This window comes from Haliotis rufescens, unplaced genomic scaffold (genome assembly GCF_023055435.1).
Source record: "Haliotis rufescens isolate VD_foot unplaced genomic scaffold, xgHalRufe1.0.p SCAF_76, whole genome shotgun sequence".
In the NCBI taxonomy this organism is placed as follows: domain Eukaryota; kingdom Metazoa; phylum Mollusca; class Gastropoda; order Lepetellida; family Haliotidae; genus Haliotis; species Haliotis rufescens.
In genome coordinates this window covers 544,592-571,382 of record NW_025964368.1, presented here as the reverse complement: position 1 = coordinate 571,382, position 26,791 = coordinate 544,592, and the positions used below count along the sequence as shown (strand labels likewise).

At 40.6% G+C, this 26,791-nt stretch overlaps 1 protein-coding gene across 1 annotated transcript; it reads right to left on the bottom strand.

The window, feature by feature from the left end:
* Window positions 1-25,078, bottom strand: LOC124122040. The gene is made up of 8 exons (XM_046485202.2): window positions 24,991-25,078; window positions 23,603-23,856; window positions 21,031-21,216; window positions 16,158-16,331; window positions 5,049-5,269; window positions 3,863-4,026; window positions 1,169-1,347; window positions 1-334 (listed from the first exon to the last, which is right to left on the bottom strand). Exons 1-8 carry the CDS (start codon window positions 25,053-25,055, stop codon window positions 291-293), a joined length of 1,287 nt encoding a protein of 428 aa, XP_046341158.2. The 5' UTR covers window positions 25,056-25,078; the 3' UTR covers window positions 1-290.
* Window positions 25,079-26,791: the final 1,713 nt, after the last annotated feature.

The following is a 26,791-nucleotide window of genomic DNA, read 5'->3' as shown; positions in this document are numbered from 1 at the left end:
AAAATGGCCTCAAAAATCAAATTAAGTTGTTCTGTGTATTTAGGCCTCATAAATAGAACAAAACATTGTCGTCGTTTGGGTCCGAATTTTATTTGATATGTTTCGAGATGGACAACACAGCTTGTCTTATGCTGATGATGTTGTGTTATCGTTGTGCGCCAGGATACGATGTCGCCATGGACAAGAGACTGACTGATAATGGCATCGAGACGCCAATGGTTTGCATTTGGTTATGGTTAAATTTCTTGATCACTAAATTCCATTGTTACAGAGGATGTTGATAATGATGTCTACACCTTCACCATGATCGCCATCACATCGGCAACGGCTGGGTCTGAAACAAAGTGATAAAGATAAATATCCCGACAAATCCAATATCTCAATTGCTCATCGTTCAGAAACAGGCATGTCCGGCAACACCTAACACGAGAGAGGGGCCCGGTTACACGAAGCAATCGTAGCGCTGCTTCTTAACGTAAATAATTATTTCTTTCAGACTCCTTATCCTGTCTTCAGGCAATAAAAAATACTTCGTGTCAACATCCAATTTTACTTAACATCAATGAATTACACAATAATCTTGCTACTGGCGAATACGACATCGTCTTTTGTTGGTTACCCAGGCATGTTGGGATCGTTGGTAACACAATGGCTGATGCTGAGGCTAAGGCAGCACTCGTCATACCCTATAGTGATTACAAACCTGTAATTAGATGTTTCATCGGAAATCTAATGCAGAAGAAGTGGGACACCCAATTGGGTATATAAACATTACATGCAATAAAAGCAAATATCATTTATACCTACTTTTTGCAATATTCCAACCATATGACTGCGTCTGTAAATAATTGAGTCTGAACCAGACAATCCAGTAAGTGACATCATTCGCATAGATTACTGGATTGTCGGTCCAGACTCGATTATTTACAGACCGCAGTCAGTTATTGACATCATTCGCATGGAGACCCATGACGATCCGGGGTAGAATAGGTCTTCAGCAACCCATTCTTGCCGTAAACGGCGACTATGCTTATCGTAAGAGGCGACAAACGGGATCGGGTGGTCAGGCTCGCTGACTTGGTTGAAGCATGTCATCGATCTCAATTGCGTGTGGATTTAAACAACAGACAAGCAGACAAACAAACAAAGCTTAGATTGTTATACTCACTGCCGTGGTCCCAGTTTGTGCTTGTTTCACCAGCTGCTGTCATGAAGTACGGGAAGCTCGTCGCATTAGCCTCCCATAGACAACCTTCACCCCCAGGCTGGTCTATCACCACCAACCAGCCCAGGTCGTTTTCACAGCCAGCGTAATTTTCGTTCATTATGAAATGCCGAGAGCCGCCTCTACAAGCAAGATACGTTTACTTAATATACTTACGGAAACAATGACTGTGCTTCATAAAAGTTCAATTAAAGTAGATTTGTTTTGAAATGAAATAATGCATCTTTCAATACATATTCGTGAATGCATCTCCTCGACCTCGTGATTCACAATTTGCAAGGCGAACAAGTTTGATGTGTGTTATTTTGGGTTTTTTTTTTTTTTAAATGTGAACAGGACACAAAGATTGTATAGCTATCAGGGGCTCATAAAACTATAAAAGCGTATTTCTACCATAGATTTGGGAATTACTCGATTATGATTGGTCAATCAGAGGTCAAATCACAATAAACCCTCTGATTGAAACAGCTGAATTGACGGCCGCATCATCGTGGAAGCTAATATCAGCACAGTCATCTTTTTCAGTCATTGTCGGTAGGCATATTTAAGTAATTTTATCTTAACTTATAGATTACAAAATGCAAAGTTGTGGTTACCGCAATATTCAAAGGATGTGTTGCAAAACATTTTGTGCAGAAAACACGATAGGAACCTACAATGAGAATGTAATTTAAGTTTTGGAGACAAAAGAGAGCTTGGAATTTGGCGCTTTTCTATATACGATTATGACGCCATATCTTTTGCATCAGAATGAATGTTTGGCGTCTTAATGGTGACGTGCGGTGAAGAACGAAAGCTTTGCAAAGCTTGCTTTGTTTTCTTTAGAAGTGCACACCTCATGATAGCTTACGAATTGCCGTGCTTGTATGCTTTCAATGCATGTTGAGTAAAGTATTGCGGTGTTAACAGACTGATCAATCATATACAGTGCCATATTTTGTTTAATGGCTGTTTTAACATTTGAAACCTTGCGCTGCGCGTTCAGTTCCAAATTAAACTTGTCGCAGCTATAGGACGGCGGTTTGCAAATAATCGAGTCTGGACCAGACAATCCAGTGATTAATATCATGAGCATCGATCCATACAATTGGGATCGATGACATACATCAACCAAGTCAGCGAGCCTGACCATCCGATCCCGTTAGTCGCCTCTTACGACAAGCACAGCCGTCTGTCTATGAATAATAAGTGTTTGTATGTCTATGAATAAATGATGTTTGTTTGACTTTCTGATGATGTTGTTAATACAAGTAGAAGTCCGACAGATAGGAGTACATACACCCTGATTCCTTCCCACCTTCAGGGTATCATGAAATAAGAGAAGGATGATGGTGGCCACACGAGTTTAGCTCTATAGAAATATCTGCCCTATTTGTGGAATCTGCCATAGTTCTCAGTATGCGCCAATATCTGCCCTATTTGTGGAATCTGCCATAGATCTAAGTATACGCCCATATCAACCCTATTTGTGGAATCTGCCATAGATCTGAGTTTACGCCAATATCAACCCTATTTGTGGAATCTGCCATAGATCTGAGTTTACGCCAATATCAGCCCTATTTGTGGAATCTGCCATAGATCTGAGTTTACGCCCATGTCAACCCTATTTGTGGAATCTGCCATAGATCTGAGTATACGCCAATATCAGCCCTATATGTGGAATCTGCCATAGATCTGAGTTTACGCCAATATCAGCCCTATTTGTGGAATCTGCCATAGATCTGAGTATACGCCAATATCAGCCCTATTTGTTGAATCTGCCATAGATCTGAGTTTACGCAAATATCTGCCCTATTTGTGGAATCTGCCATAGATCTGAGAATCACTTTGAATCTTCATGCGTAGATCTGATGAGGCGATTTTATTTTCAAAAGCCAACTTTTGAGCAAGAGTCGAATGAAGCATTTGGAAATGCAGGATCAAGAAATGGCTAAAAGGGAACTGATAGAATGTGGTTGGTATTGAATGTGTTATAATATGAAAAATGATAGGAAAACGTTTGGTATGCGAGAGAACTAAATAATCGAGTCTGGAACAGACAATCCAGTAAATGATATCATGAGCATCGATCCACGCAATTGGAATCGATGACATGTATCAACCAAGTCAGCTAGCCTGACCACCCGATCCCGTTAGTCGCCTTTTACGACAAGCATAGTCGCCTTTTACAGCAAGCATGGGTTGCCGAAGACCTATTCTACCCCAGATCTTCACGGGCCCATTCGGGAAAAGGATTTCCTCCTTCAAATCAAGGTTGTAAGGTTAAGATTATTTATACATGTAACACCCCACAAAAAATATGATTCCATCTGTAATAAGAAATAATTTAAGTAGGAATAGGAATTAAATATTGCTCAAAAAGCCGGGAAAAGGAAGTATACAACCCTGCTTAATGGTGGCATAAATTGAACCCAAAAAATGGTTATTTGATGGTGATGTATTTGATACGGGTGTCATGGTTGTGGTTTGGACCTTACGTTTGCAGTGTGGTGGCAACTGTGTTCATCCTAGTAACGTTTTGATAATATTTGTAATGTTTTTGTCAAATCCAATTTTCAAGTGTATTTACGTTCTATTGCCCAGCTCCTTATATACGATGTACGATAAATGATTTAAAGTGTTGCTTTTGTTCATTACCCCTGAACACTGAAGTAGTTGTGGGGAGTTTCTGGTGCCAGGAGATCGGTCCATGGGGATGCTGTCACGTGAAGAAGGTCAAACCAGGAAATGACGTTGCATCCGGTACATTCGAATGTTACATTGACAATCATCTCGCCGTCTTTGTAGAGACCCAGCAAAACCTGTGTTGGAATCTTGTCAGTTAGAGAGCAAGGTTACGGTATGTGATTCTAGATACAGAACCCTGGTTTGGATGTTCATAAAAAAACATAAAGATTAAGCGTTATTTATAAACACCTAATTATCTATGAAAATGATACCTGCACGTCATCCAAACATTGTCTGTTCATCAACTCGTCTGTTGGTGCTTAAACTACAAGCCGTCCTTGCAAGCAAATACTTTCACTGCATTCTATCCATAATCAATAAGGCTAACGAAAAAAACCAGATTAACATATATGCCTGACATTTACTCTGGATTATTTTCAATATTTAGTTTGTAATCTTAAAGATTGAACAAACAGACACCGTGTACCTGAATGACTGTCAATAATACGGCAAAATATGTATTTTCCTGTTGATGACAAAAGCGAATAACTCATCTTCTATGTCCATGGTGTGCTGAAGCATGGACCCCTGTCTTCTACGCACGTTTTCGATTCTTCGCTGTCATATAAATATCTTTTCCTTATGTCTATCATACAAACACTATTTTATTCTCTAGCTCAGCAGGGGCGGTCGGGTAGCTTAGTGGTTAAAGCGATCGGTCGTCACGCCGAAGACCCGAAGTTCGATTTCCTACATTGGTGCAATGTATGAAAGCCCATTTGTGGTGTCCCCCGCCGCGATATTGCTGGAATTATGCTAAAAGCGGCGTAACACCTCACTCACCCTAGCGAAACAAGATTTTTATCATTTCAGTATGGTGTTTTGTTCTCAATTATCATATTAAATACGACCTGTTTCTTACATCGCTATCATAAAATTAAGATATTTTCTTAAGTACGATATTGTTCTCCATGACGTTATTTATATATTAATACGACCTTTTATCCTTACTGAATTATCATATAATTAAGAATTTTCTGCAACATCGTTATCATATAGCAGGATTTTTGTCTGCTAGATTAGAACTCCAACATGGAAAAACATTAGCACGTGCTTGTGAAACTAGGACAACACGATCCACACTTGGTCATATTACCTGTGAAACGCCTCTCTGATCCCAAGTGTCGAGGTATCTGCTTCTGTAGTGACGGTCACATGGTATAGAACCGTTGAGGGACAAGCAGCCCTTGGGGACGTTGTTGACGACGGTGTACTGGTCGTCGCGATGACTTGAGTTGGTGTATTCTTCCAAGGCTGATTGGTTCAGTCCAGCAGTTGCTCGGAATACAAGCGTCCACTCGCCAAACTTTGGGGCACCTGTAGCATGGTAAAAAAATAATTTATGTCGTGTTTACATTAAAGAGAAATGTACTAGATCCCATAGAGTTTTCAGCTCAACTAAATGAAATTGCAATACCCAAGTCCGCTGCCAATCCTCATATTCGTAAGACCCGTGAAGATCTGGGGTAGAATAAGTCTTCAGCAACCCATGCTTGCCGTAAAAGGCGACTATGCTTGTAAGAGGCGACTAAAGGGATCGGGTGGTCAGGCTAGGTTTGTTTCTTTGTTTGTTTCTTGTTTAACGCCGCAATCAGCAATATTCCAACTATATGACGGCGGTCTGTAAATAATCGAGTCTGGACCAGACAATCCAGTGATTGACATCATGAGCATCGATCTACGCAATTGGGATCGATGACATGCATCAACCAACTCATCGAGCCTGACCACCCGATCCCGTTAGTCGCCTTTTACGACAAGCATAGTCGCCTTTTACGGCAAGCATGGGTTGCTGAAGATCTATTCTACCCCGGATCTTCACGGGTCTACGACGCTCTTTGAAAACATGGTAGAAAGAGCATGCTCGATTACAATTTAAGTCTTGGTTGATGGATGTCATCGATTTCAATTGCGTGGATCGATGCTCATGATATCCATCACTGGATTGTCTGGTCCAGACTCGATTATTTACTGCCGTCATATAGCTGGAATATTGCTGAATGCGGCGTTAAACAACAAACCAACCAACCAACAAAATAAGTGGCAATCATGGAAGAACTATGTCTCCAATATTAAATCACGCACGCCCATTAATAAGGTATGGAACATGATTAAGACAAGTAAAGGCAAAGGTTCAATTTTTTCTGTACAGCATCTTAAAGATGGTGACACAATAATAACTGATAAATCTGACATTGCAAATAAACTTTGTGACACTCTTGCAAAAAGTCTTCATCATCAAATTATCTCCCTGGGTTTCAGAGATTTTCGAAACAAAAGGAAAAGAAAAAAGTAAATCTTGCTTCTTATAACGGTGAAGATTACAGTGGCGTATTTTCATTGCATGAGCTACATACCTCTCTTTATTATATACTTCCAAAGCTGAGAAAAGTAATATTTTCATTGCAGTAAAAAAAACACTTGATATTTCACTGCAGTTAACATAACACTTGATATTTTACTGCAGTGAACATAACACTTGGACTGAATTATTGTCATACAAGAGTTACCTCCCCTCAAATTGTCTCCCTTTATATTACGTGTCCAGCCCGTACACAAACTGTTGACGTCCTTTTTACGTGTACGTGCGTTCCACATTGACAGGCAAAATTATGACAAATGGGCCTTTACGGAATTAATGTCACTTCTTGCCTTTTGTTATTCTCTTGAAAATGTTTCGTTATAAACTGTAGAGTTCTCATTTAACTCGTCAATTGAGACTGTTCGTTTCGCAAAGCGCCAATTTTGTTACTTTACCAGCGTGTATTATGTCGCTTCCAACAGCTGTCTCGAAGATTTTAAGAATATTTTCTGTTGAAGTTGATTTTAAAAGTCAAATCAAAATGTATGAAAACGGATATCCGTGACCGTGAGTATTTTTTGTTACTTTTGTTTATATTTTTTTAAGATTTTGCAAACACAGAACTAAATTTTAAGTTGCAATTAAAAGGGGTGGTCAAACGCCCCTCTGTGTTAGGTAGGGAGAATTTACGTTACAAAGTTTTACATTCGTAATGAAATAATTTCATTTTCCGTGAAGATTCGGAGTAGATTAGGTCTTCAGCAACCAATACTTGCCGTAAAAGGTGACTATGCTTGTCGTAAAAGGCGACTAACGGGATCGGGTGGTCAGGCTCGCTGACTTGATTGATTGGCTATCAAAGATAAAGTCTCAAGAACTTCTCCTTTACAACTTTGAGAAGGGTGCCATTCAAAAATAGATCTGGGTCCTTATGCAACTTTTATGTTCTGCAGACACAATTTGTTTTTGATATAGAGAACTTAAACCCGTTTTCCACAGAACATTTGTGAATTTTATTCAGACCGATTTGTAACTGCCTCTTCATTGTAGCTCCGACAAGAGTTAAGAACATTGAGTGTTTCAATCGAAATATTTGCTTTAGGCGAGACATATCCTGCATGACCATTCTCCAGGGACAATTCCCATAACGCTCAGCGATTATTGGAAACTTTTAACGTTGCAACTGCCATATTTTCAACTCTGTGTGTGAGTGAGCGAGAACCGTCACGAATAAGCCCGCCATGTCGACAACTCGTGTTGAGCTAACATCAGACTCTGAGACTCTCTCCAGAAAAAGAGAGTTGGAGGAGAAAAGTGACTTTGGTGAGGCAGAGGACGATAATATGGATACGCCGTGTACAAAACGGTTAAAACATACATCGGAGGAAAACAGTGGAAATGATGTGAGTAAACAAAATGATGTAAATAACTCTATCCTTCTGTTTGCCATTCGCGAGGTTGGTGATAGTTTGGGTGCCAGAATTAGTTCCCTAGAAAACACTTTATCCGATAAAATTAGAGAAGTTGTTCTTGAAGAAATGCAGAAACTCAGGGATGAGTTCGAGGATAAGTGCGACATATCTCCGAGAAACTTCAACATCTCAAGCAGAAACAAGTAGCAGACGACGCACATCTGAGGGACAAGGTTCAGGTTTTAGAAAAAAACCTATGCTTCAGCTACTGCCACTACCTGTGATAATGTGATCGTTATAAAAAATCTACCACTTCAAGCTAATGAAGAAAAGAACACGACCATCACAGAAAACAAAGTGTCTGCACTCTTCAAAGATGATCTTAAATTAGGGGGCATCTCTGTTACTTACGGAAGCCTTTTAGGGCCATTTGTTTGTTGTTTTTTTTCGATACTATCTTGAAATTTCAAGATATTAAGTTGAAATTTCAAGATACTAAGTTGAAATTTCAAGATAGAGAAGTTGAAATTTCAAGATAGAGAAGTTGAAATTTCAAGATACCAAGTTGAAATTTCAAGATACTAAGTTGAAATTTCAAGATAATAAGTTTTTTAAAATCCTAAGATGTAAAAATACGTTTGAAGTGAATAATCTTGAAATATCAACTTAGTATCTTGAAATTTCAAGATAGTATCGAAAAAATTAAAAAAACAAATGGCCCTAAAAGGCTTCCGTAGTTACTGGTGTGGAGCGAAAGAGAGCCCCAGTAAAAGACCAGGCATAGTGATTGTGCGGGTCAGCAATGCTGAGCAGAAATCAAGAATAATGAAAAATAAGTCAAAGTTAAAGCAACACAAGCGATACGAAAATATTTACATTGAGAACAACATGTCTCCTGTCGAGTTGAAGACACAGTCTAGTCTTTTGACCCTTGTAAAAGAACTAGATAAACAAGACAAATTCTATGTTAAAGGCAGCAGTATTTTTAAAAGGAAGGTACAGAATTAGGATTTGCGACTGTGCCATTGGACTTGTATGGTTGGTCCACAAAAAGTAACGAAAACTCTATTTTCCGAGAAAATCTTATCAAGGCTAGTGAATATGATATCATTTCCCTCCGTGAAACATTTTTACGCGACGATGAACAAATACAAGTTGAGGGTTATAAATGGTTCGGTCATAATATGAAACAAGTCGACAAGAAAGCTAAATGGGGCTCAGGAGGCGTAGGATTCCTTATCAAGAACAGCTTAACCAATGTGTTCAAAATCTCAGTTTTAGATGATACAATTGAAGATATTTTATGGCTAAAATTAGAAGCCCGTGACATCACCTTCTGTGCATCTCCCACCTGCAGGATCATCTCGTGCAAGGGACCCGGATCTGTTCTTCAGTGACTTGCTACACCAGGTGTACACATATCAGAATGAAGGTATCTTGTGTGTGTGTGGCGATTTCAATGCTAGATGTGGAATTCAAATGGATTACATTGAGGGAGTGGATAAAATACATCCCAGGTCAGTCATTGATTGCAATGAAAATAGCTATGGAGCTATGTTTATCGACTTCCTTTGTGAACGGGAGGGTTGGTGACAGTAACGACTTTACGTATGTGTGTACTACAGGGCGATCGGTCGTTGACTATGTTGTGGTACCGCACGAGCACATTTGTCACCTCACAGATTTTAAAGTTAAACCTATGTCAAGTATTATATCTATGCTTAATATTCCTGTGCCTGACAAAATCCCAGATCATTCTGTGCTCGAATTCAAAGTTGCTATCAATGTTTTTGATCAGTACACTGTTGGTATTGCCCCAGATCGTCCTGAGAGACCCGCTCATAGACCAGATATCCCTTAGGATTTCTTGATATCTCACGATGTGGTTCGTTTACAAGACTGTATCAAACGCATTGAATCCAGTTTGAATGCACACAATCGTCTTAATGAAGCTTACGACAGATTCACGTCTCTTATTCAACACGAGCTTAATACATGTGCAAAACCTAAACCGGTTAATATTCATAATGTTAATAAACCTAAACCATATTGGAACGACGAGTTACAGCGCCAGTGGTCACTAACATGCCCCGAGAAAGGGAGTTGTTAGCATGTAGATCACCAGGCGTGAAACGAGCCAGGCATCAGTTATATAGCAGTCAGAGAGAATACTTATATCAGCTAGAAAAGCAGAAGAAACTGACAGACTCGTTTGATAATACTGACACAAGATATTTCTGGAAAATGATTGGTAGATTAGGTGTAGCTTACGACCGTTCAGGTAAGTTGCCCTTTGAGGTCAGAGACACCGAAGGAAATATTGTTTGTGATACTAGCTCTGTCCTTGAAAGATGGAAGGATGACTTTGAGAATCTATACGGTTACGACCCACACCCTGATAGAAATTTTGATAATGAACACCTGGATAATATAGTGCAAGAATTATCCAATTTTGTTATAACAAAGGAAGATAAAACAAACTGATCCCTTGAACGTCCCTATTACGTTGGTGGAAGTAGAGAAGGCAATAGAACGCGCTAAATTCAGAAAGGCGGCGGGTGTTGATAATCTTCCTGCTGAGTGTCTGAAAAATCCTGTCTGCGTTGACATATTGTTTAAAGTAATGACTCATTGTTTTAATAATGGTGTAGTACCTGATGCATGGCAACAGAGTATCATTAATCCTATTGCTAAATCTGACACCGATGTTCACAATCCTCTGTCATACAGAGGTATCTCGCTTATTTCTGTACCCTGTAAAATTTATTGTGACATTTTAAATGCCAGATTGAGATAATATTTTAGCTGAGGAGCAAAATGGCCTGAAAAAAAGGAGCTGTTTGGATCACCTCTACAGCATTTGTACAATAATCAAAATTAGAAAATAATCAAAATTATCAACATTTATGAGTATGGACCAGACATTCCAGTGATTGACATCATGAACATCGATCCACGCAATTGGGATACGATGACATGCATCAACCAAGTCGGCGAGCCTGACCACCCAATCCCGTTAGTCGACGCTTACGACAAGCATAGTCGCCTTTTACGGCAAGCATGGGTGGCTGAAGACCTATTCTACCCCGGATCTTCACGGGTCATAGTCGCCTTTTACGGCAAGCATGGGTTGCTAAAGACCTATTCTACCCCGGATCTTCACGGGTCATAGTCACCTTTTACGGCAAGCATGGGGTGCTGAAGACCTATTCTACCCCGGATCTTCACGGGTCATAGTCGCCTTTTACGGCAAGGATGGATTGCTGAAGACCTATTCCACCCCGGATCTTCACAGGTACAGGCTTTAGCTGATTCAGTAGATGGATCACTTTTCATTGTTTTGTTCTGGTAATAATATGCATACAATGAAGAGGCAGTTACAAATCGGTCTGAATAAAATTCACAAATGTTCTGTGGAAAACGGGTTTAAATTTTCTATATAAAAAACAAATTGTGTCTGCAGAAAATAAAAGTCGGATAAGGACCCAGATCTATTTTTGAATGGCACCCTTCTCAGAGTTGTAAAGGAGAAGTTCTTGAGACTTTATCTTTGATAGCCATATTAAATACCTTAAAGTTAAATGCTTGAATGCTCTTGATTTGTGGACAGGATCAGACAACCCTTGTGTACTTGTACAGGTCACTGATCCGCTCTAGACTTGATTACTGTTTCATCGTCTATGGTGGAGTATGTAAAAGTAATTTACAAAAACTAGATACTATCCATCATCAAAGACTGAGGCTTTGCCTTGGAGCCTTTCGGACATTATCTGTATGTTGAGGCAGATAAGCAATCCCTTAAACGAAGCCGTAGGAAATTATCCTTAGAATCTCCAAATTATATTCTAATCAGTCAGATCCAGCTTTTTATTGCGTATTTAATCCTCTCTCCGAGGAAATATACAATACGAAATCATCACTTGTGATTCCACCACTCGGAATCAGCTTCTAATATATATTAAACAAGATTTAGCTCCCACTCAACCTTTTTCGTCGCCTGCTTGGCAAATTGTAAAGCCCAAGGTGAACAATCAAATCAATCATTTTTGTTCCAATACATATAGGCCACAGACCTTTGTGTACTAAATTTGAGTACAGACGGGTTTAAACCTTCAGTTTCGCATTTTTTACTTCATTTGCATAATATAGATATTTTGCTAGATGTGTAATAATATATGTATCTGGTGATGACAGAAGCATGTTAAATTTATGAACGTTAGGATTACATTAGAACTTTGCTTTGAGATATAGTTGCCGAAACTTGACATGCGTTGGACAAATAAGCAGAAAGTGGTACTCGGTTTCAACACAGTCTAATTTACAAAGTTTGCATTTTCTTAAATTTCTTGGAATTTTATAATGACGTCCATTCTCAATTTCCAAAGTATGACAACTCAGTCTGAATCTCGTGAGGTTGTTTTAATATTTTGCGAATTAAAGAATGACAACTAAGGTTCACATTTAACATAAGTTTTAAAAAGTATAATCTGACATTTTTTAACTTGCAGGAAGTTCGCAATGCCAAATCTGCTGAAAGTTGTCTTTTAAAAAACCCACCACGTTTCGGTTTCCATACATTTGAAACATCCATACATCTCCGAAGTCAGTTTACAAAGGCTATTCTTAAATTTAGTTACCCAAATGACACGACCACATATGGATCAATATCTGCTATGTACCCCTTCTTGGGCAATATAACCACACGATACCTTGATGGCCTACTGTTGATTAATTTGCGTATGGTTCCCATTGGTATTACCCGCCATTCCGTCTGAAGAGCTACCCCAAGCTGGGCCTCGTCGTTAGGGTGCTGAGTCTCTGGCGTACATTCTCCGCCAGAAAAACATCCCTCAGAGTCTCTATTGGGGACATGTCTGGGGACTTAGAGGGCCAGATAATCGGTGATGACCTTCGGCTTCCATACATATGAAACATCCATACATCTCCGAACCCAAGTTTACAAAGGCTATTATTTAATTTAGTTACCCAATTGACTCGACCATGTTCATCATACAGGCACAACATATTGTAGCACTTCTTGGTAAACGGAAGTCTTGAGTATGTTCAGCCAATATTTCACACATCTGGTCAAAGCATATACACGAATGGGGTATCTGCCACACTCGCCCAATACATCATTATTTAATACGGATAATTTTAAACCCTAAAACCTTTTGCAATCATATAACTGCACAGTTTCCATTTTTTTTACATTTTCAAACCCCCAGACCTCGGCACCATACGGAAGCAATGGCATGATCTTCGCATCGAAAATTTGGAAGTGGAAATCTGGTTAAAAAGGTTGTAGCGAATGTATACCTCTCAGGATAGTTATCCACACCCTTTTCGCCTGCAGGGCATCTTATCAAGAGTTTAAGACCAGTTAAGCCTATTATTAAAATACAAACCCAAGTAATTATAGCCGCTAAACATCTTCAACCCTTTCCCTTTGTAAAACCACTTTTTCGAAACGTGACACACAACCACCATTTTTTAATACAACCACTTTGGTATAAGACATATTAACTGACATTTTCCGGGTGTTACACAAATTCTCAAGGACGCTTAATTTCTTCTGGAAGTTAGAAACACTAGCACCAAGGAGTATCAAATCATCTGAAAATAGAAGTAAAAGGATGTTGATAATGTCTGGATGGAGCTGTACACCAAACGGACACTCCCCTTCCATCTCAAGAACTATTTCATTTATAAACAAACTGGAAAGAGAACGGGCTAAGTACACAGCCTTGCCTGACACCCAAAGGGCAATCGAATGCCTCAGACACAGGATTGTTAGACCATACACACGCCTTAACGTCCTTTATTAAAGCCCAAGGTGAACCTTGCATTAATAATGCTAAAGAAATCAGATACAAACCAACAAATTAACCAACAAGAATACAAGCAATTAAGAAACACATATGACACTTATAAAGCTATATTTACAGTATGGATCCAAGGATGGTGGCGCAGTTCCTAGTGCCACAGTCATTGGTTCCAGAACAATATCTTAAGATTACCAGAAAACAGTTCCAAATTCACAGCACGAGCAAATGCCATTTTAACAGCTATAAAATATATCAATAATCAATCTAAACATTAATAGTTCATAAGTTTTTCAGATTCTCTCTTTCTTGCCTTCAGGCTATTAAGAATATGTCTTGTACACATCCACTTTGTTGAATTGTTTAATGGTTTTGATACAGGCCAATACGATATTGTTGTTTGTTGGTTACGGAGCCATGATGGAATCATTGGTAACACAATGGCTGATGCTGCAGCTAAAGCTGCACTCTAAGATACCACTTCTAATTTCATACAGCGATCATAAATTCTTGAACAGATGTTACATCAGATATATTATGCAACAGAAGTGGGACATCTAAGAGGGTATCAATAAATTACCTATTTGGGTTGTCAGTCCAGGTTAGAAGAGATCGTAATGCGACGATGTCATATTGATCGTGATAGATATCCTCATCAATATTTATTGAAAGGTGAGAAACCACCTTTTCTATTCCTTGTGATGAAAGATTTACGTTCATGCACGTCCTGCTTGACTGTATTGATTTGTCCATCACAAGGTATAAATATTTCAGAGTCAAAATAGTCAAAGAACTTTTTAGTCATCTTCATTCTCATTTAATGTGATTTTAAAAAGAAATAGAATTAATTCATAAATGTTGATGTTCAAAGTGTGTTATTATATAATTGGTTGTGCTAATTAGTAAGATTGTTAGTGGTTGTATACTCGGTTGAAGAAGTGATAAAGTATTGTCACCCTAAGAGGGTATTTAAGATCCACGTCTTACAAATAACATTTTACGCTTGCCAGAATGTTAAAAGTAGTATTTATCATTTTACTTTGGTGGCTAAACAATCAAATAGCCTGTTCCCTTCCACTGATTTACCCACCCAATCTCATTAAAATCAGATCTTAGTTCTCGCTACTGCTAAACAAAGATCTGAGGACATCCCATTACGGGCCAGGTCAAACCGACCTTGCGCGAACTTTGACCGACCAATGGAATGACCAATCAGATGGCAGCTTTCTCGTGCTTTACGGCCCTAATTTCAAATTGGCGACTACGCTTCGAAACATATTTTGACATATTCTCGATTACAAATTTGAAACCTGAACAAAAGAACATTCTGGAATGGCTAATAGATGGTCTAGATTGTATGGATTCAGTCGTTAAGCCCGTAACTATTGTTCGGAATACCCCGTGTTAAAATTTTCGAGGTTGCATGATTAGAAATCACATTCCGACTGTCACTTTCATAATCTGGTAAGCGACGCTCTGATTGTTATAAATTACTGCCTATCGCTGACAGGTTTTTATTCAATCTAAATATATTTATGATATATATATATTATTTAAGTTTTTGTCAAGATGTTGCTGAAAAATTGGCATTTTGACGGTAAATTTTAACTCAATCACTCACTAACCTCGTAACAATAGATAAACTGCTTAATATAAAAGTCGCAAGTATGGTTTGACATCAAGGAAACAATAGGAAGTTAAAAATAGTGTCTGGCGCGTTACCGCTCCCCTCCAAAAGCATTCTGGTCATAAGAAACAAACACTTCCCTAAATGCCCTTTCCCACAAATCCCACGCATCCCGCAAAATTGGACTGTGTTCTCAAATACCATATCTTTAGAGGCACACAACTCTTACCTCCCATCTGTTTCTGTGACGTGTTAAATTGGATTGGTGTTTATTTTGCTAAACAAAATACCTTTTTTAGATTTCTTGGTCAAAAATATAAACAAATCAATTTGAATTCTGCCAATACTTTCTGTGATTTCAATTCACATACATCTTTTCTTGAAAAGAGGACACAACCCAAAATGTTTGGGACAGTCATTGAAGAATATTTGTAGGGATGTAAAACCTGAGGCAAAATGACTTATTTCCAGTATTTGTAAAACACGCCGGGACGGTCGTAAACCCACTCCCAATCAAACAGCTCGCGTCCCATCCCGTCAACATCCGATCACTAACAAACACTGCCCTTCTCAACCCCAAACCCACAAAAGCGACAAAAAGCATTTCCATAATCATAAGAAATCTCAACTAAAACTACCATGAAGATCCGGGGTAGAATAGGTCTTCAGCAACCCATGCTTGTCGTAAAAGGCGACTATGCTTGTCGTAAGAGGCGACTAACGGGACCGGGTGGTCAGGCTCGCTGACTTGGTTGATGCATGTCAACCTTTCCCAAATGCGTGGATCGATGCTGATGATGTCAATCATTGGATTATCAGGTCCAGACTCGATTATTTACAGACCGCCGTCATACAGCAGGAGTATTACAACAAACAAACCAACTATATCATAAGCATGTGTTTAAGAATCATTATCAAATAGTGATGCTATATGGTGTTCGCGAAAAGGTGAGTGTATCCTTCCCAACCGGAGACACCTGTCACAAACGCATGCAAGGGCTAGTGAATTTTCTTAAATGGTTAGTTCCTGATCACCTACCGTCCGGCGGTTCCAGGATGATCCATTCGGGGACGTTCTCCTCGACGGTGGCGTTGCTGTAGAGAACGCTGGCGTCGTGGAGTTGGCACACGCTGGTGACTGTGTTGTAGTTGATGACAACACAAGCAGCATTACAGCGACAGTGACTACTACATTTTGTCACTGTGCAGTAGTCTGTTGGCCCACAAGGTATAGACTCTAACATCCCGCTTAGAATATGGTAACCCGAGTATCTATCAAATACCTCAGCATAGGAACATATGGTATTGATACCGATCCAAATCAGCAAAAATATATAAGGCTTTTTGCACATTGTGAAATCATACATGTGCGTGTTCGAATATCCAGTCCTGTCGCCCCCCTCTCACCTAATCCTCTCACTCCAGATGCGAACTTCGCGCAGATATTTTATACTCCATTTGTAACTCGTTGACGTAACAATTACCTTTACCTGGTCAATACTAATCAACGACGGTGTCTACTTAAGGCCGTTAATTCTGATCGACAAGGATCTAAGCACGCGTGTGGTAGTGTGTATTATTGACTATTGTACAGAACGCAATACACAAGCCACTAATCATGCTTTGAGCCGGTTCGGTGCAGCGTATACTCAACTTCGATTAAGTCTCATAATGGTGGCAGTACATGCCTACCGTTGACAGTGGTTCTCACAATACACAAAGCAAAATAATTGCTAGTAGTCAAGGAAGTACAGAATACAATTTGGTTTTTGGTATCTGACAATGGAAAAAGTTCAAAAGATACATTACTTTGCATTAACGTTGTGTAAAATCGATACTTTTCCATTGTGTCCCGACTGTCAGGATGTGAAGGGAAGGTTTAAATTTCCATGCCTAATCTACTGTCATGTGTGCTAGCTACAGTAGTGGTCGCGGAAACAAAAGCCATATTTGTTTCAGGGTCTTTTAAGAGACTTGTTTTTTTCTGCACGGTAGCTGCGGTGATGCTGATTTGCAGGAAGAATTTCTTGTTGATCGTGCCACGTTCACCTTCTGCGTGACTACAGTCAGTAGTGTTATCGTCACTGCCTATATATTATGTTATATGACTGCTATGAAACGGTTCATCGGGGACTGATCTGTTGATCAATATTGTTATGATTGGTTGGTTGGTTTGTTGTTTAACGCCGCACTCAGCAATATCCCAGCTATATGACGGCGGTCTGTAAATAATCGAGTTTGGACAGGGCAATCCAGTGATTGACATCATGAGCATCAATCCTCGCAATTCGGATACGATGACATGCGTCAACCAGTCAGCGAGCCTGACGACCCGATCCCGTTAGTCGCCTTTTACGACAAGCATAGTCGCCATTTACGGCAAGCATGGGTTGCTGAAGACCTAGTCTACCCCTTGCTCACTTGATTGTCTGGTCCAGTCTAGATTTTTTACAAGAGTGAGGCGTGAAAGAACAAACAAAATATACCAAACCTTTATGCAGACACGTTCTTTTACACAAATCTACAAACATAAGATAGCAAATATGAACGGCTTCAATATCTTCGCTAGTTCTCGTCGGGATCGGTGGTCAGGCTCGCTGACTTGGTTTGATGCATGTCATCGTATCCCAATTGCGTTGATCGATGCTCATGACCTCATTGTCTGGTCTAGACTCGATTATTTACACACCGCGTCGTATAGCTTGAATATTGCTAAGTGTTGCGTTAACCAACAAAGAAAGAAAGAAACAAACACTAGAATCGTTCTCTCTTGTTGCACATAGGGTTTTTCCTACTAACTCAATAAATAAAAGAATTCAAAGGAAGATATTGACAAGTTCATATTTTTAAAACGCAACATCAAAGGGAAAACAAGCAAATCGACCACAGAAATGATGAACCGCTTATGGCAAGTTATACCTTGAACCAAAACTTGAACATACCTAGGTTCACCCCGAATAAAAAATCATTCATTTGTCATTGTAAATGTAGATTTTTATGATCCGCTTAAGTGAATTAATTCAGAAATTGAGAACTGTTAATATCTCCCTTTGTTGTATATTGATAATTGAATTACGATTTTTAACTCCTCTGCATTGTCACTAGTATTGTTGGATAGCGTTGATCAATAACTGTTACATGTTTTATTCAAAATATTCGGGAAAAAATATAAATACGTTTATATTAAGTATCCATTGATAGCTGTCTGTCGAAGATACGCATCGATAAGTTGCAGTTTTTCTCGGGTGAAGTGGCATGCTTAAATAATATTGACATTGTTGACACTGTTTTTTGCTAAAAACGGCTGTAATTTGATACGGAACACAACATCTCCATGAATAATTCTAGTTTGACCATGACCCCATCATGTCGATCTGGCACACGTAATATAAGGCCGTGTCACAGGGAAAGTCGTGGAGACCGCCTCCGTGCAGACCCATACAGTCTTCAGTGCCGCCTGGAGTTGGTTGGGTAACATCCCAGAAGGTGTTCACGAAATTCCTGCCATCGGCCCATATGTACGTTCCTTCTGTATGAATGTCATCAAGGCCAACATACACACCCTCCCCACCTGCAAATAATGATATACATTGAAACATGGGGTAGAAGCAGATTTAGCGAAAATAACTCTAATGTACAAGATGAATCCAACAATAACGCCATTGACACTTGATTCAACACTCTTGTGCCTTCTGGGATGAATTTTGTGCTCATGGACTCAGGACTGATAGTCAAGGTGCTTAACCAAATTATTGTTTCAAGAAATGTTAAAGCATCAAATTTGGCACATTGACACAGTCACCCATACTGAATAGTTTTGGGATAGGAGATTTGTTTGCGAATTAATTTGGGATTCGAACCCACAAGATGATCCGGACACAAGACAGGACTAGCAATGTCTTCCAATAGCCGTTGACATCTAATAGAGTTTTATATCTTCATTAACAGGGGCGGTCGGGTAGCCTAGTAGTTAAAGCGTTCGCTCGTCACGCCGAAGACCCGGGTTCGATTCCCGACATGGGTACAATGTGTGAAGCCCATTTCTGGTGTCCCCCGCTGTGATATTGCTGGAATATTGCTAAAAGCGGCGTAAAACCATACTCACTCACTCACTTCATTAACAGGTTGGTATTTGCACACCTAATCAAAAGTGACGAGACCCGTGAAGATCCGGGGTAGACTAGGTCTTCAGCAGGCCATGCTTGCCGTAAAAGGCGACTATGCTTGTCGTAAGAGTCGACTAGCGGGATCAGGTGGTCAGGCTCGCTGACTTGGTTGATGCATATCATCGTATCCCAATTGCGTGGATCGATGCTCATGATGTCAATCACTGGATTGTCTGGTCCAGACTCGATTATTTGCGGCGTTAAATTGCAAACAATCAAACAAGCAATATTGCGGCCAAATAATTATCCAAGCAATGTAAAAAGTTGTGAAAATTGTAACCTTACTTACAACTGTGACGTTGTATATCAAATGAAAGGTCTTTTGATACCCTGACTGGTAACGCGATTATGGTTAACAGTTATGGAAGGGGGAAAGGAAAATGTCACAAAAGACAAAATATATTAAATTCTAAAACTAATGGAGACAGATGAAGTCAGACTGATGTTGAGGTTATTCCAGTTTGTCTAACAGCCTCACACCCGTGAAGATTCCGGGGTAGAATAGGTCTTCAGCAACCCATGCTTGCCGTAAAAGGCGACTATGCTTGTCGTAAAAGGCGACTAATGGGATCAGGTGGTCAGGCTCGCTGACTTGGTTGATGCATGTCATCGATCCCAATTGCGTGGATCGATGCTCATGATATCAATCACTGGATTATCTGTCTAGACTCGATTAATTTCAGACCGCCGTCATATGGCTGGAATATTGCTGAGTGCAGCGTTAAACAACAAACTAACCAACCAACCAACTTGATTACGGGTATGGTTTCTGACACGCTGTCCTATAGTGGTTACACTCACGCTGGTAAGTATTAGCTGTAGCAGAACATTTGTAACTACATCTGATATAACACAAGTGTGAGTCGGATAACATTTTCCAGCTCACTGACTGGATGGTCTTTGGATGGTCCGGATGGCTTAGTTATCTTTCGGCTATTTTTTCATTCAAATCCTAGTGAGGGACTGCATTCATGGAGTTGTATGCTTCAGGTAAGCCGGAATAATATGGCTGTGGGTTGGAATCACGAATTCGGACCCGTGAAGATCCGAGGTAGAGTAGGTCTTCAGCAACCCATGCTTGTCGTAAAAGGTGACTATGCTTGTCGTAAAAGGCGACTAACGGGATCGGGTGGTCAGGCTCGCTGACTTGGTTGATGCATGTCATCGATCCCAATTGCGTGGATCGATGCTCATGATATTAATCACGGGATAGTCTGGTCCAGACTCGATTATTTACAGACTGCCGTCATATAGCTGGCATATTGCCGAGTGCGGCGTTAAACAACAAACCAACCAACCAACCAACCTTGCTCGTGAGTTTTATAGTATGGTGGCTGAAATCTAATCTGAGTGGTAAATCTTCAGCAACTCAAACATTAAACAACCGGCCGGGAAATAACTGATATTCAGTTCATGATCATTCCAGTGAGTGGGTGAGTTGGGTTTAACGCCGCTTTTAACATTATTCCAGTTATATCACGGCGTGTCAGCTTAATGTAGGAGGAAAGACCGAAGTGATGCAGGTTTCAGATGCAGGTTTACCACTTCGGTGAAACCCACGAGCACGGGTATGGTGCTGACAAACCAAGAAACATAATCGGGGCGAATCGGGATTCGAACCCACAATCTTAGGTTTCCGGCGTGCCCAACGGACGCAACTCTGCACAGAGAATCGCGGCGCCTTAGACGACTGGGCCACTCGTGCACCCCAGAAATTATTTTATTATGACATCGATTGAAACTCACCCCTGATGGCGGCAGTGGCTTCCATCACTTGCTGCTGCTTGTCCACGTCTTCCAGAACAACCAGGTGACCTCCATCTCCTTCACAATCAGCCTTAGCATCCATCCACGTCTTCCTGACCAGAGATAGTCTGTAGCATGCAGTCGGGTTGTCAAACGTAACGTAGCCGTTGGCGAGGGGGCATGTATCTGCAACCAAGAGATCTGATTGACCCTTAAAGCCATGTGAAGTCCAAGCATTACGTTTTGGAAGATTGACATTAGGATGCTCAAGTATTGCAGAAATATGGTGGGGACACCAAGAAACCTCGAAGAAGAGGATCTAAGTAATCACAAAGGATCACACCCTTTGCATCCCAGACTTCAATTTCTTTGGTACCGGAGAAGAGAAGAGGAATGGATTGACGTTTTGACACGGGATCACAGTGGTAGACCCATCTTTCATGACTCGTTACTTATCTGACCCGTGAAGATTCCGGGGTAGAATAGGTCTTCAGCAACCCATGCTTGCCGTAAAAGGTGACTATGCTTGTCGTAAAGGCGACTAACGGGATCGGGTGGTCAGGCTCGCTGACTTGGTTGATGCATGTCATCGATCCCAATTGCGTGGATCGATGCTGATGATATTAATCACTGGATTGTCTGTTTCAGACTCGATTATTTACAGACTGCCGTCATATAGCTGTAATATTGCTGAGTGCGGCCTTAAACAACCAACCAACCAACCAACGTTACTTATCTCTTTTTTTAATTTGACGAAAACCTCATCAATTAGCTCTAAATTTTCTTGGGCAATGTCAGGTATTTTTTCCTTCAGATCAGATTTTAGAAACTTTGGCACACAACGAACAGATAGCTTAGTCATCTGTACATGTTCATGAATAATAGTTTCAATGGATCCATGGCCAAGACCTATCTTCCTCAAATTCAACAATGGTAATACGTCTATCTGTCTATTGAAGGTTTTTCCCTCTCCGTGATTGAATCTTCATTGATGGAAATTGAGGGACGTCTTGACCAGGGTCATCATCAAGGCTTGTTCTCTCAGCCTTAAACATAGCTGCCCAACGTTTAACAGTGGCATAGCCAGGGCACTTATCCCTATACACTTGTGACATGCGGTCATGAATGTCTGGGGGATTCTTTTCTCTTGATGACTGCTCGGTACTCGTTCGTTTTCATCTCTGTGTCCATTTGGACCCCTATCACGTTCAACTGGCTGTCACTAAAATACAAACGTCCTCAACAGACCAAAAACACTTGCAATGAACTACTCAAACAATGTACGACATTGACCAGTTCACTTTGTTATGGCCAACTCTGTAAAGTAAGTCGGGCTTACAACTTTTAGGGGAGGGGCACGTGTGGCCCAGTCCTCTAAGGCGCCGCAATTCGCTTTCGCCCCGATTATGTTTGTAGGTTTGTCAGCACCATGCCCGTGCTCGTGGGTTTCACCGAAGTGGTAAACGTCTGAGACCTGCATCACTTTGGGCTTTCCTCCCACATTAAGCTGACACGCCTCAATATAACTTGAATACTCTTAATAGCGGCGTTAAACCAAAGTCACTCACTACAACTTTTGGACCAGCACACATGTGTGTATGTTTTTGTGTCGCGTACTAAACTGACAGTTACAGGGGTATGTGTCTTGTTTGATCATTCCATAAGTAAAAGGAAATGTCTATATGAACTTTTGAAGTTATGAAGGTGAAATGAAAAACACCTCGCCTTCAGTTTTAGATCATGAATATGACAGATAAATCACAAACATTGACAGCAGGCTATGTAGCCATGTGACCTATAGCTACTGGATATGATTCACACTGTTCGTAATGCTCGTCCATAAGCCTTCGGTCAGGTGATGTGAAATGGGATTTAACGTCCCGTTCAAGCATTTTGCACTTGTATAGCGACGTGTATAAACGTGTGTGTGTGTGTGTGTGTGTGTGTGTGTGTGGCTGCTTGTACTAGTCCAGGCTTATGCCGATTTTATAGTGCTAGCCCAATGAGATGCCATGTCGCAGTTTAACATGAATATCCCACTTACAGAAAGTATAGTGAGTGAGTTGGGTTTAACGCCGCTTTTAACAATATTCCAGTTATATCGCGGCGTGTCAGCTTAATGTGGGAGGACAGCCCGAAGTGATGCAGGTCTCAGACGTTTACCATTTCGGTGAAACCCACGAGCACGGGTATGGTGCTGACAAACCTAGAAACATAATCGGGGCGAACCGGGATTCGAACCCACAATCATAGGTTTCCGGCGTGCTCAAGGGACGCAACTCTGCACAGCGAATCGCGGCGCCTTAGACGACTGGGCCACCCGTGCCCCCGACAGTATAGTGATTCCGAGCCGACCAGTCCATGGTTTATGCCCTTAATGCCGATGACAGTATGACAACAATGCGTCAGACAAGGTAACAAGAAGTACCGTCTTTTAAAATCTTTTCTATGACGCGGCCGGCGAGCGGACCCCCGACCTTCTGGCAGACGCTTCGTCCACTAAATGATGGAGGCTAGTTTTAAACCGACACATTCACTCACTCACAAAATTTAAAAAATTCCAGTACATTACCTGAGACACGCGCATACAGCTTGGCTCCATGGAGTGTACTACTGCTTATCACAGAAGGAAAGAACGCTGAGAACAGGAGACATTGGCCGTCGTCGCTGTTGATGTCGAACATGGTGCAGTTGTTGTTGTAGTAACATTCTCGAGCACAGGTGAATTCTGTTCTCGGTGTGAGTTCGATGATGAATTGAGGGTTTATCATGTTCAAGTTGTTGAACTCCGACAGCAGATGGTAACTCTGCTGCTGTTGGTAGAATCTATGTAGAGGAACGAGCGTGTTATTGGTTTGCAAAATTAGCCAAGGGGGTCATTTCCATTTTACCTTAACATATAAATAGCTAATGGCAGACATGGGTGAACAAGTGGGTATCACACCGGAGAGCTACAAATACTTTCAAAAATAATTTAATTTGTATTTATATGTAACAAAACCAACTGATCCAATGGGTGAGTGAGTGAGTATGGTTTTACGCCGCTTTTAGCAATATTCCAGCAATATCACGGCGGGGGACACCAGAAATGGGCTTCACACATTGTACCCATGTCGGGAATCGAACCCGGGTCTTCAGCGTGACGAGCGAACGCTTTAACCACTAGGCACTGATCCAATGAAACGATTCCTTGAACCTCTGACTTCAATGTAGGAACTGTACTGGAACGGTTCCTCTTTAATTGTATTCATTCTTGAACCATTAATTTATAGATAAACATAAACGTTTTAACGTTGCATTTATTTCGCTTCACGTAAATATTGTCCAGTAGGCCAGTGGCCGGGTACCTGGGATCAGGATAAGCCGGCTTCCACTGTATTCTTGCATACATGCAGTCAGTCAGGGCTATTCTTGTAAGTTTGACAGTTCATATTTCTTTTAAAAATATATTAGAAAATGAAAGTAATTGTAGTAAGTGAGTGAGTGAGTTGGGTTTAACGCCGCTTTTAACAGTATTCCAGTCATATCACGGCGTGTCAGCTGAATGTGGGAGGAAAGCCCGAAGTGATGCAGGTCTCAGACGTTTACCCATTCGGCGAAACCAACGAGCACGGGTATGGTGCTGACAAACCTAGAAACATTATCAGGGCGAACCGGGATTGGAACCCACAATCATAGGTTTGTGGCGTGCCCAAGGGACGCAACTCTGCACAGCGAATCGCGGCGCCTTAGACGACTGGGCCACCCGTGCCCCCTGAAAGGAATTGTAAAGTTTCTTTCTCCAATATATTTCTACACATGACATTTATTAGATAGACTTTGAACTGCCGTACTTTGACCAAGTATGCAAGGACATTGATTTCCTCGTAGTAGCTTTACTTTGAATGAATTTGACCACACGTTAATTATAAGAAATGGATATAGAAAGGGATTTGGACGTGATCATGGAGGTATACATACCCACACTGGTTGGCTGAGGTTCTGAAAGTCAGACAGAGCAACATCAGACCGAGTCGGTTTTCCATCCTTCTACCACCTCAACTCCGTGGCTATTTGAGTTACTAATGAGTAGTAGGTGTATTGCCTTGGCCAGGTTATAGATTCTACACCCCTCTAAATGGACAGCTAATTGCAAATTGCGAAAATATCGATAATATGGTTCAATTAATAAAACGTTATTAGGTTTTGGAGATTTAACAAACACTTGACAGTTAATTTGTGTGTTGGCTTACTAATTACGACTGCACTAACGATTTTTGATAGCATTGTTCTGCCCATCCTAACATACGGCTCCGAACTTTTGGGATACGAAGTCGTGGATCAATTTGACAGAGTTCAGACTAAGTATATAAAAAGAATTCTGTATCTGCCTCTGAGTGCTTGTAATGATGCTGTTCTTGGAGAAAGTGGTCGACCTCTATTATTTCTAATTCATGTAACAAAATGTGTAAAATATTGGGCAAACTAGTCACTATGAATAATGGCCGACTTCCGAGGCAAACGTATCTAATGCTAACTTCTTTCAGTGGAATTTAGAAGTTGGTTTGATGAAGAAAGACAAATTCTATGGATGAACAACTTCTTTATTACAATTAATGCGACGTTTCGCGATCGGTGTCGATCCTAACACCTTAATCAAGCAAGTGATGGATAGTGCTGTATGGATTGGACTGCGTAAACAGAACTTCCTGGGCCACTAAAATAAAACATATCTTATTCCAGTTTGGCTTTGGCTATGCCTGGATTATGCAAGATGTTGGAAATGTTTATCTTTTTATATCTAAGTTAAAGCAACGTGTATCCGATTACAACATCCAACGATGGCATTCATCAATATCCTCAAATCCAAAGCTAATGGCATATTCAACCTACGGGGTGGCACGTGGTCCTGTGCACAGCGCATAGATCCCAAATCAGGTGAAGTTCAGCAACGTCGGTGTCGGAGAGTAGTTGGATGGGTGACCACGTTCAGCAGCTTGGCTCCTGAGAGTTTCTAGGGCTTCGGTCCTGCCCCACACTGAAGCACATGTACCACATGTGGTGTCTCCTTAGGCAAGTGACTTTGTTCGAAATGTGCCTCTGTTCACCCAGCAGTGAGTGGGTACCCGGTAGGATGAGATGGTAATGTGGCTGTTAACCTTCTACTGCCTTACAGCCAGCTTTGGGTTGTATACTCCCCAGGGAGCTGAGAATGAAAATCGAGTCCATTGACCGGGGTTATAATAGTGTAGCGCTATGAGCATCCACTTGGTGAATGGAATCTGGCGCAATATAAATGCACTTATTATTATTATTTTAACAAATCAGTTTTACAGACCAAGTATATCTTACACAAGTCGACTCTACACTATTGAAACTGTCAAGATTTAGATGTGATGATCGAAATAGGCAGACGCAAAGGCATCGATCCAGAATGTCGCTTGTGTAGATATTGTCTTCGATTAAATGTTTGTCTAGTGGAAAATGAACCTCATTTTGCACTTGTATACCCTGCTTTTTATTATTTAAGACATCGATACAGTGATCCTAAATACTTTGTAAATCCACTGGAATCCTTTGTTCGTCTGATCTAATCATAAACCTACTATTGTACAGCTATCGAAATTCACATTGAATGCAATGAAATTGTATAAGTTACTTTATCAGTAATTGTATTCTGTAATGTCATGTTCTATGGGCCTGTGGCCTGTGACATTTAATCAGCGTCCACTTAACTCTTACATACTAATGTCATTTTGAATGAAGCAAGAGATATGTCTGT

What these genes read in the sequence shown, in the direction of transcription:
- LOC124122040 (XM_046485202.2), bottom strand. Translation starts at nt 25,055, where the DNA reads ATGGAAAACCGACTCGGTCTGATGTTGCTCTGTCTGACTTTCAGAACC. An exon ending in AGCCACTGCCGCCATCAGGG is followed by an intron (nt 16,332 to 21,030) that starts GTGAGTTTCAAT and finishes GTGGGCCAACAG; the next exon opens with ACTACTGCACAGTGACAAAA. An exon ending in AACTACTTCAGTGTTCAGGG is followed by an intron (nt 1,348 to 3,862) that starts GTAATGAACAAA and finishes TCTTGCTTGTAG; the next exon opens with AGGCGGCTCTCGGCATTTCA.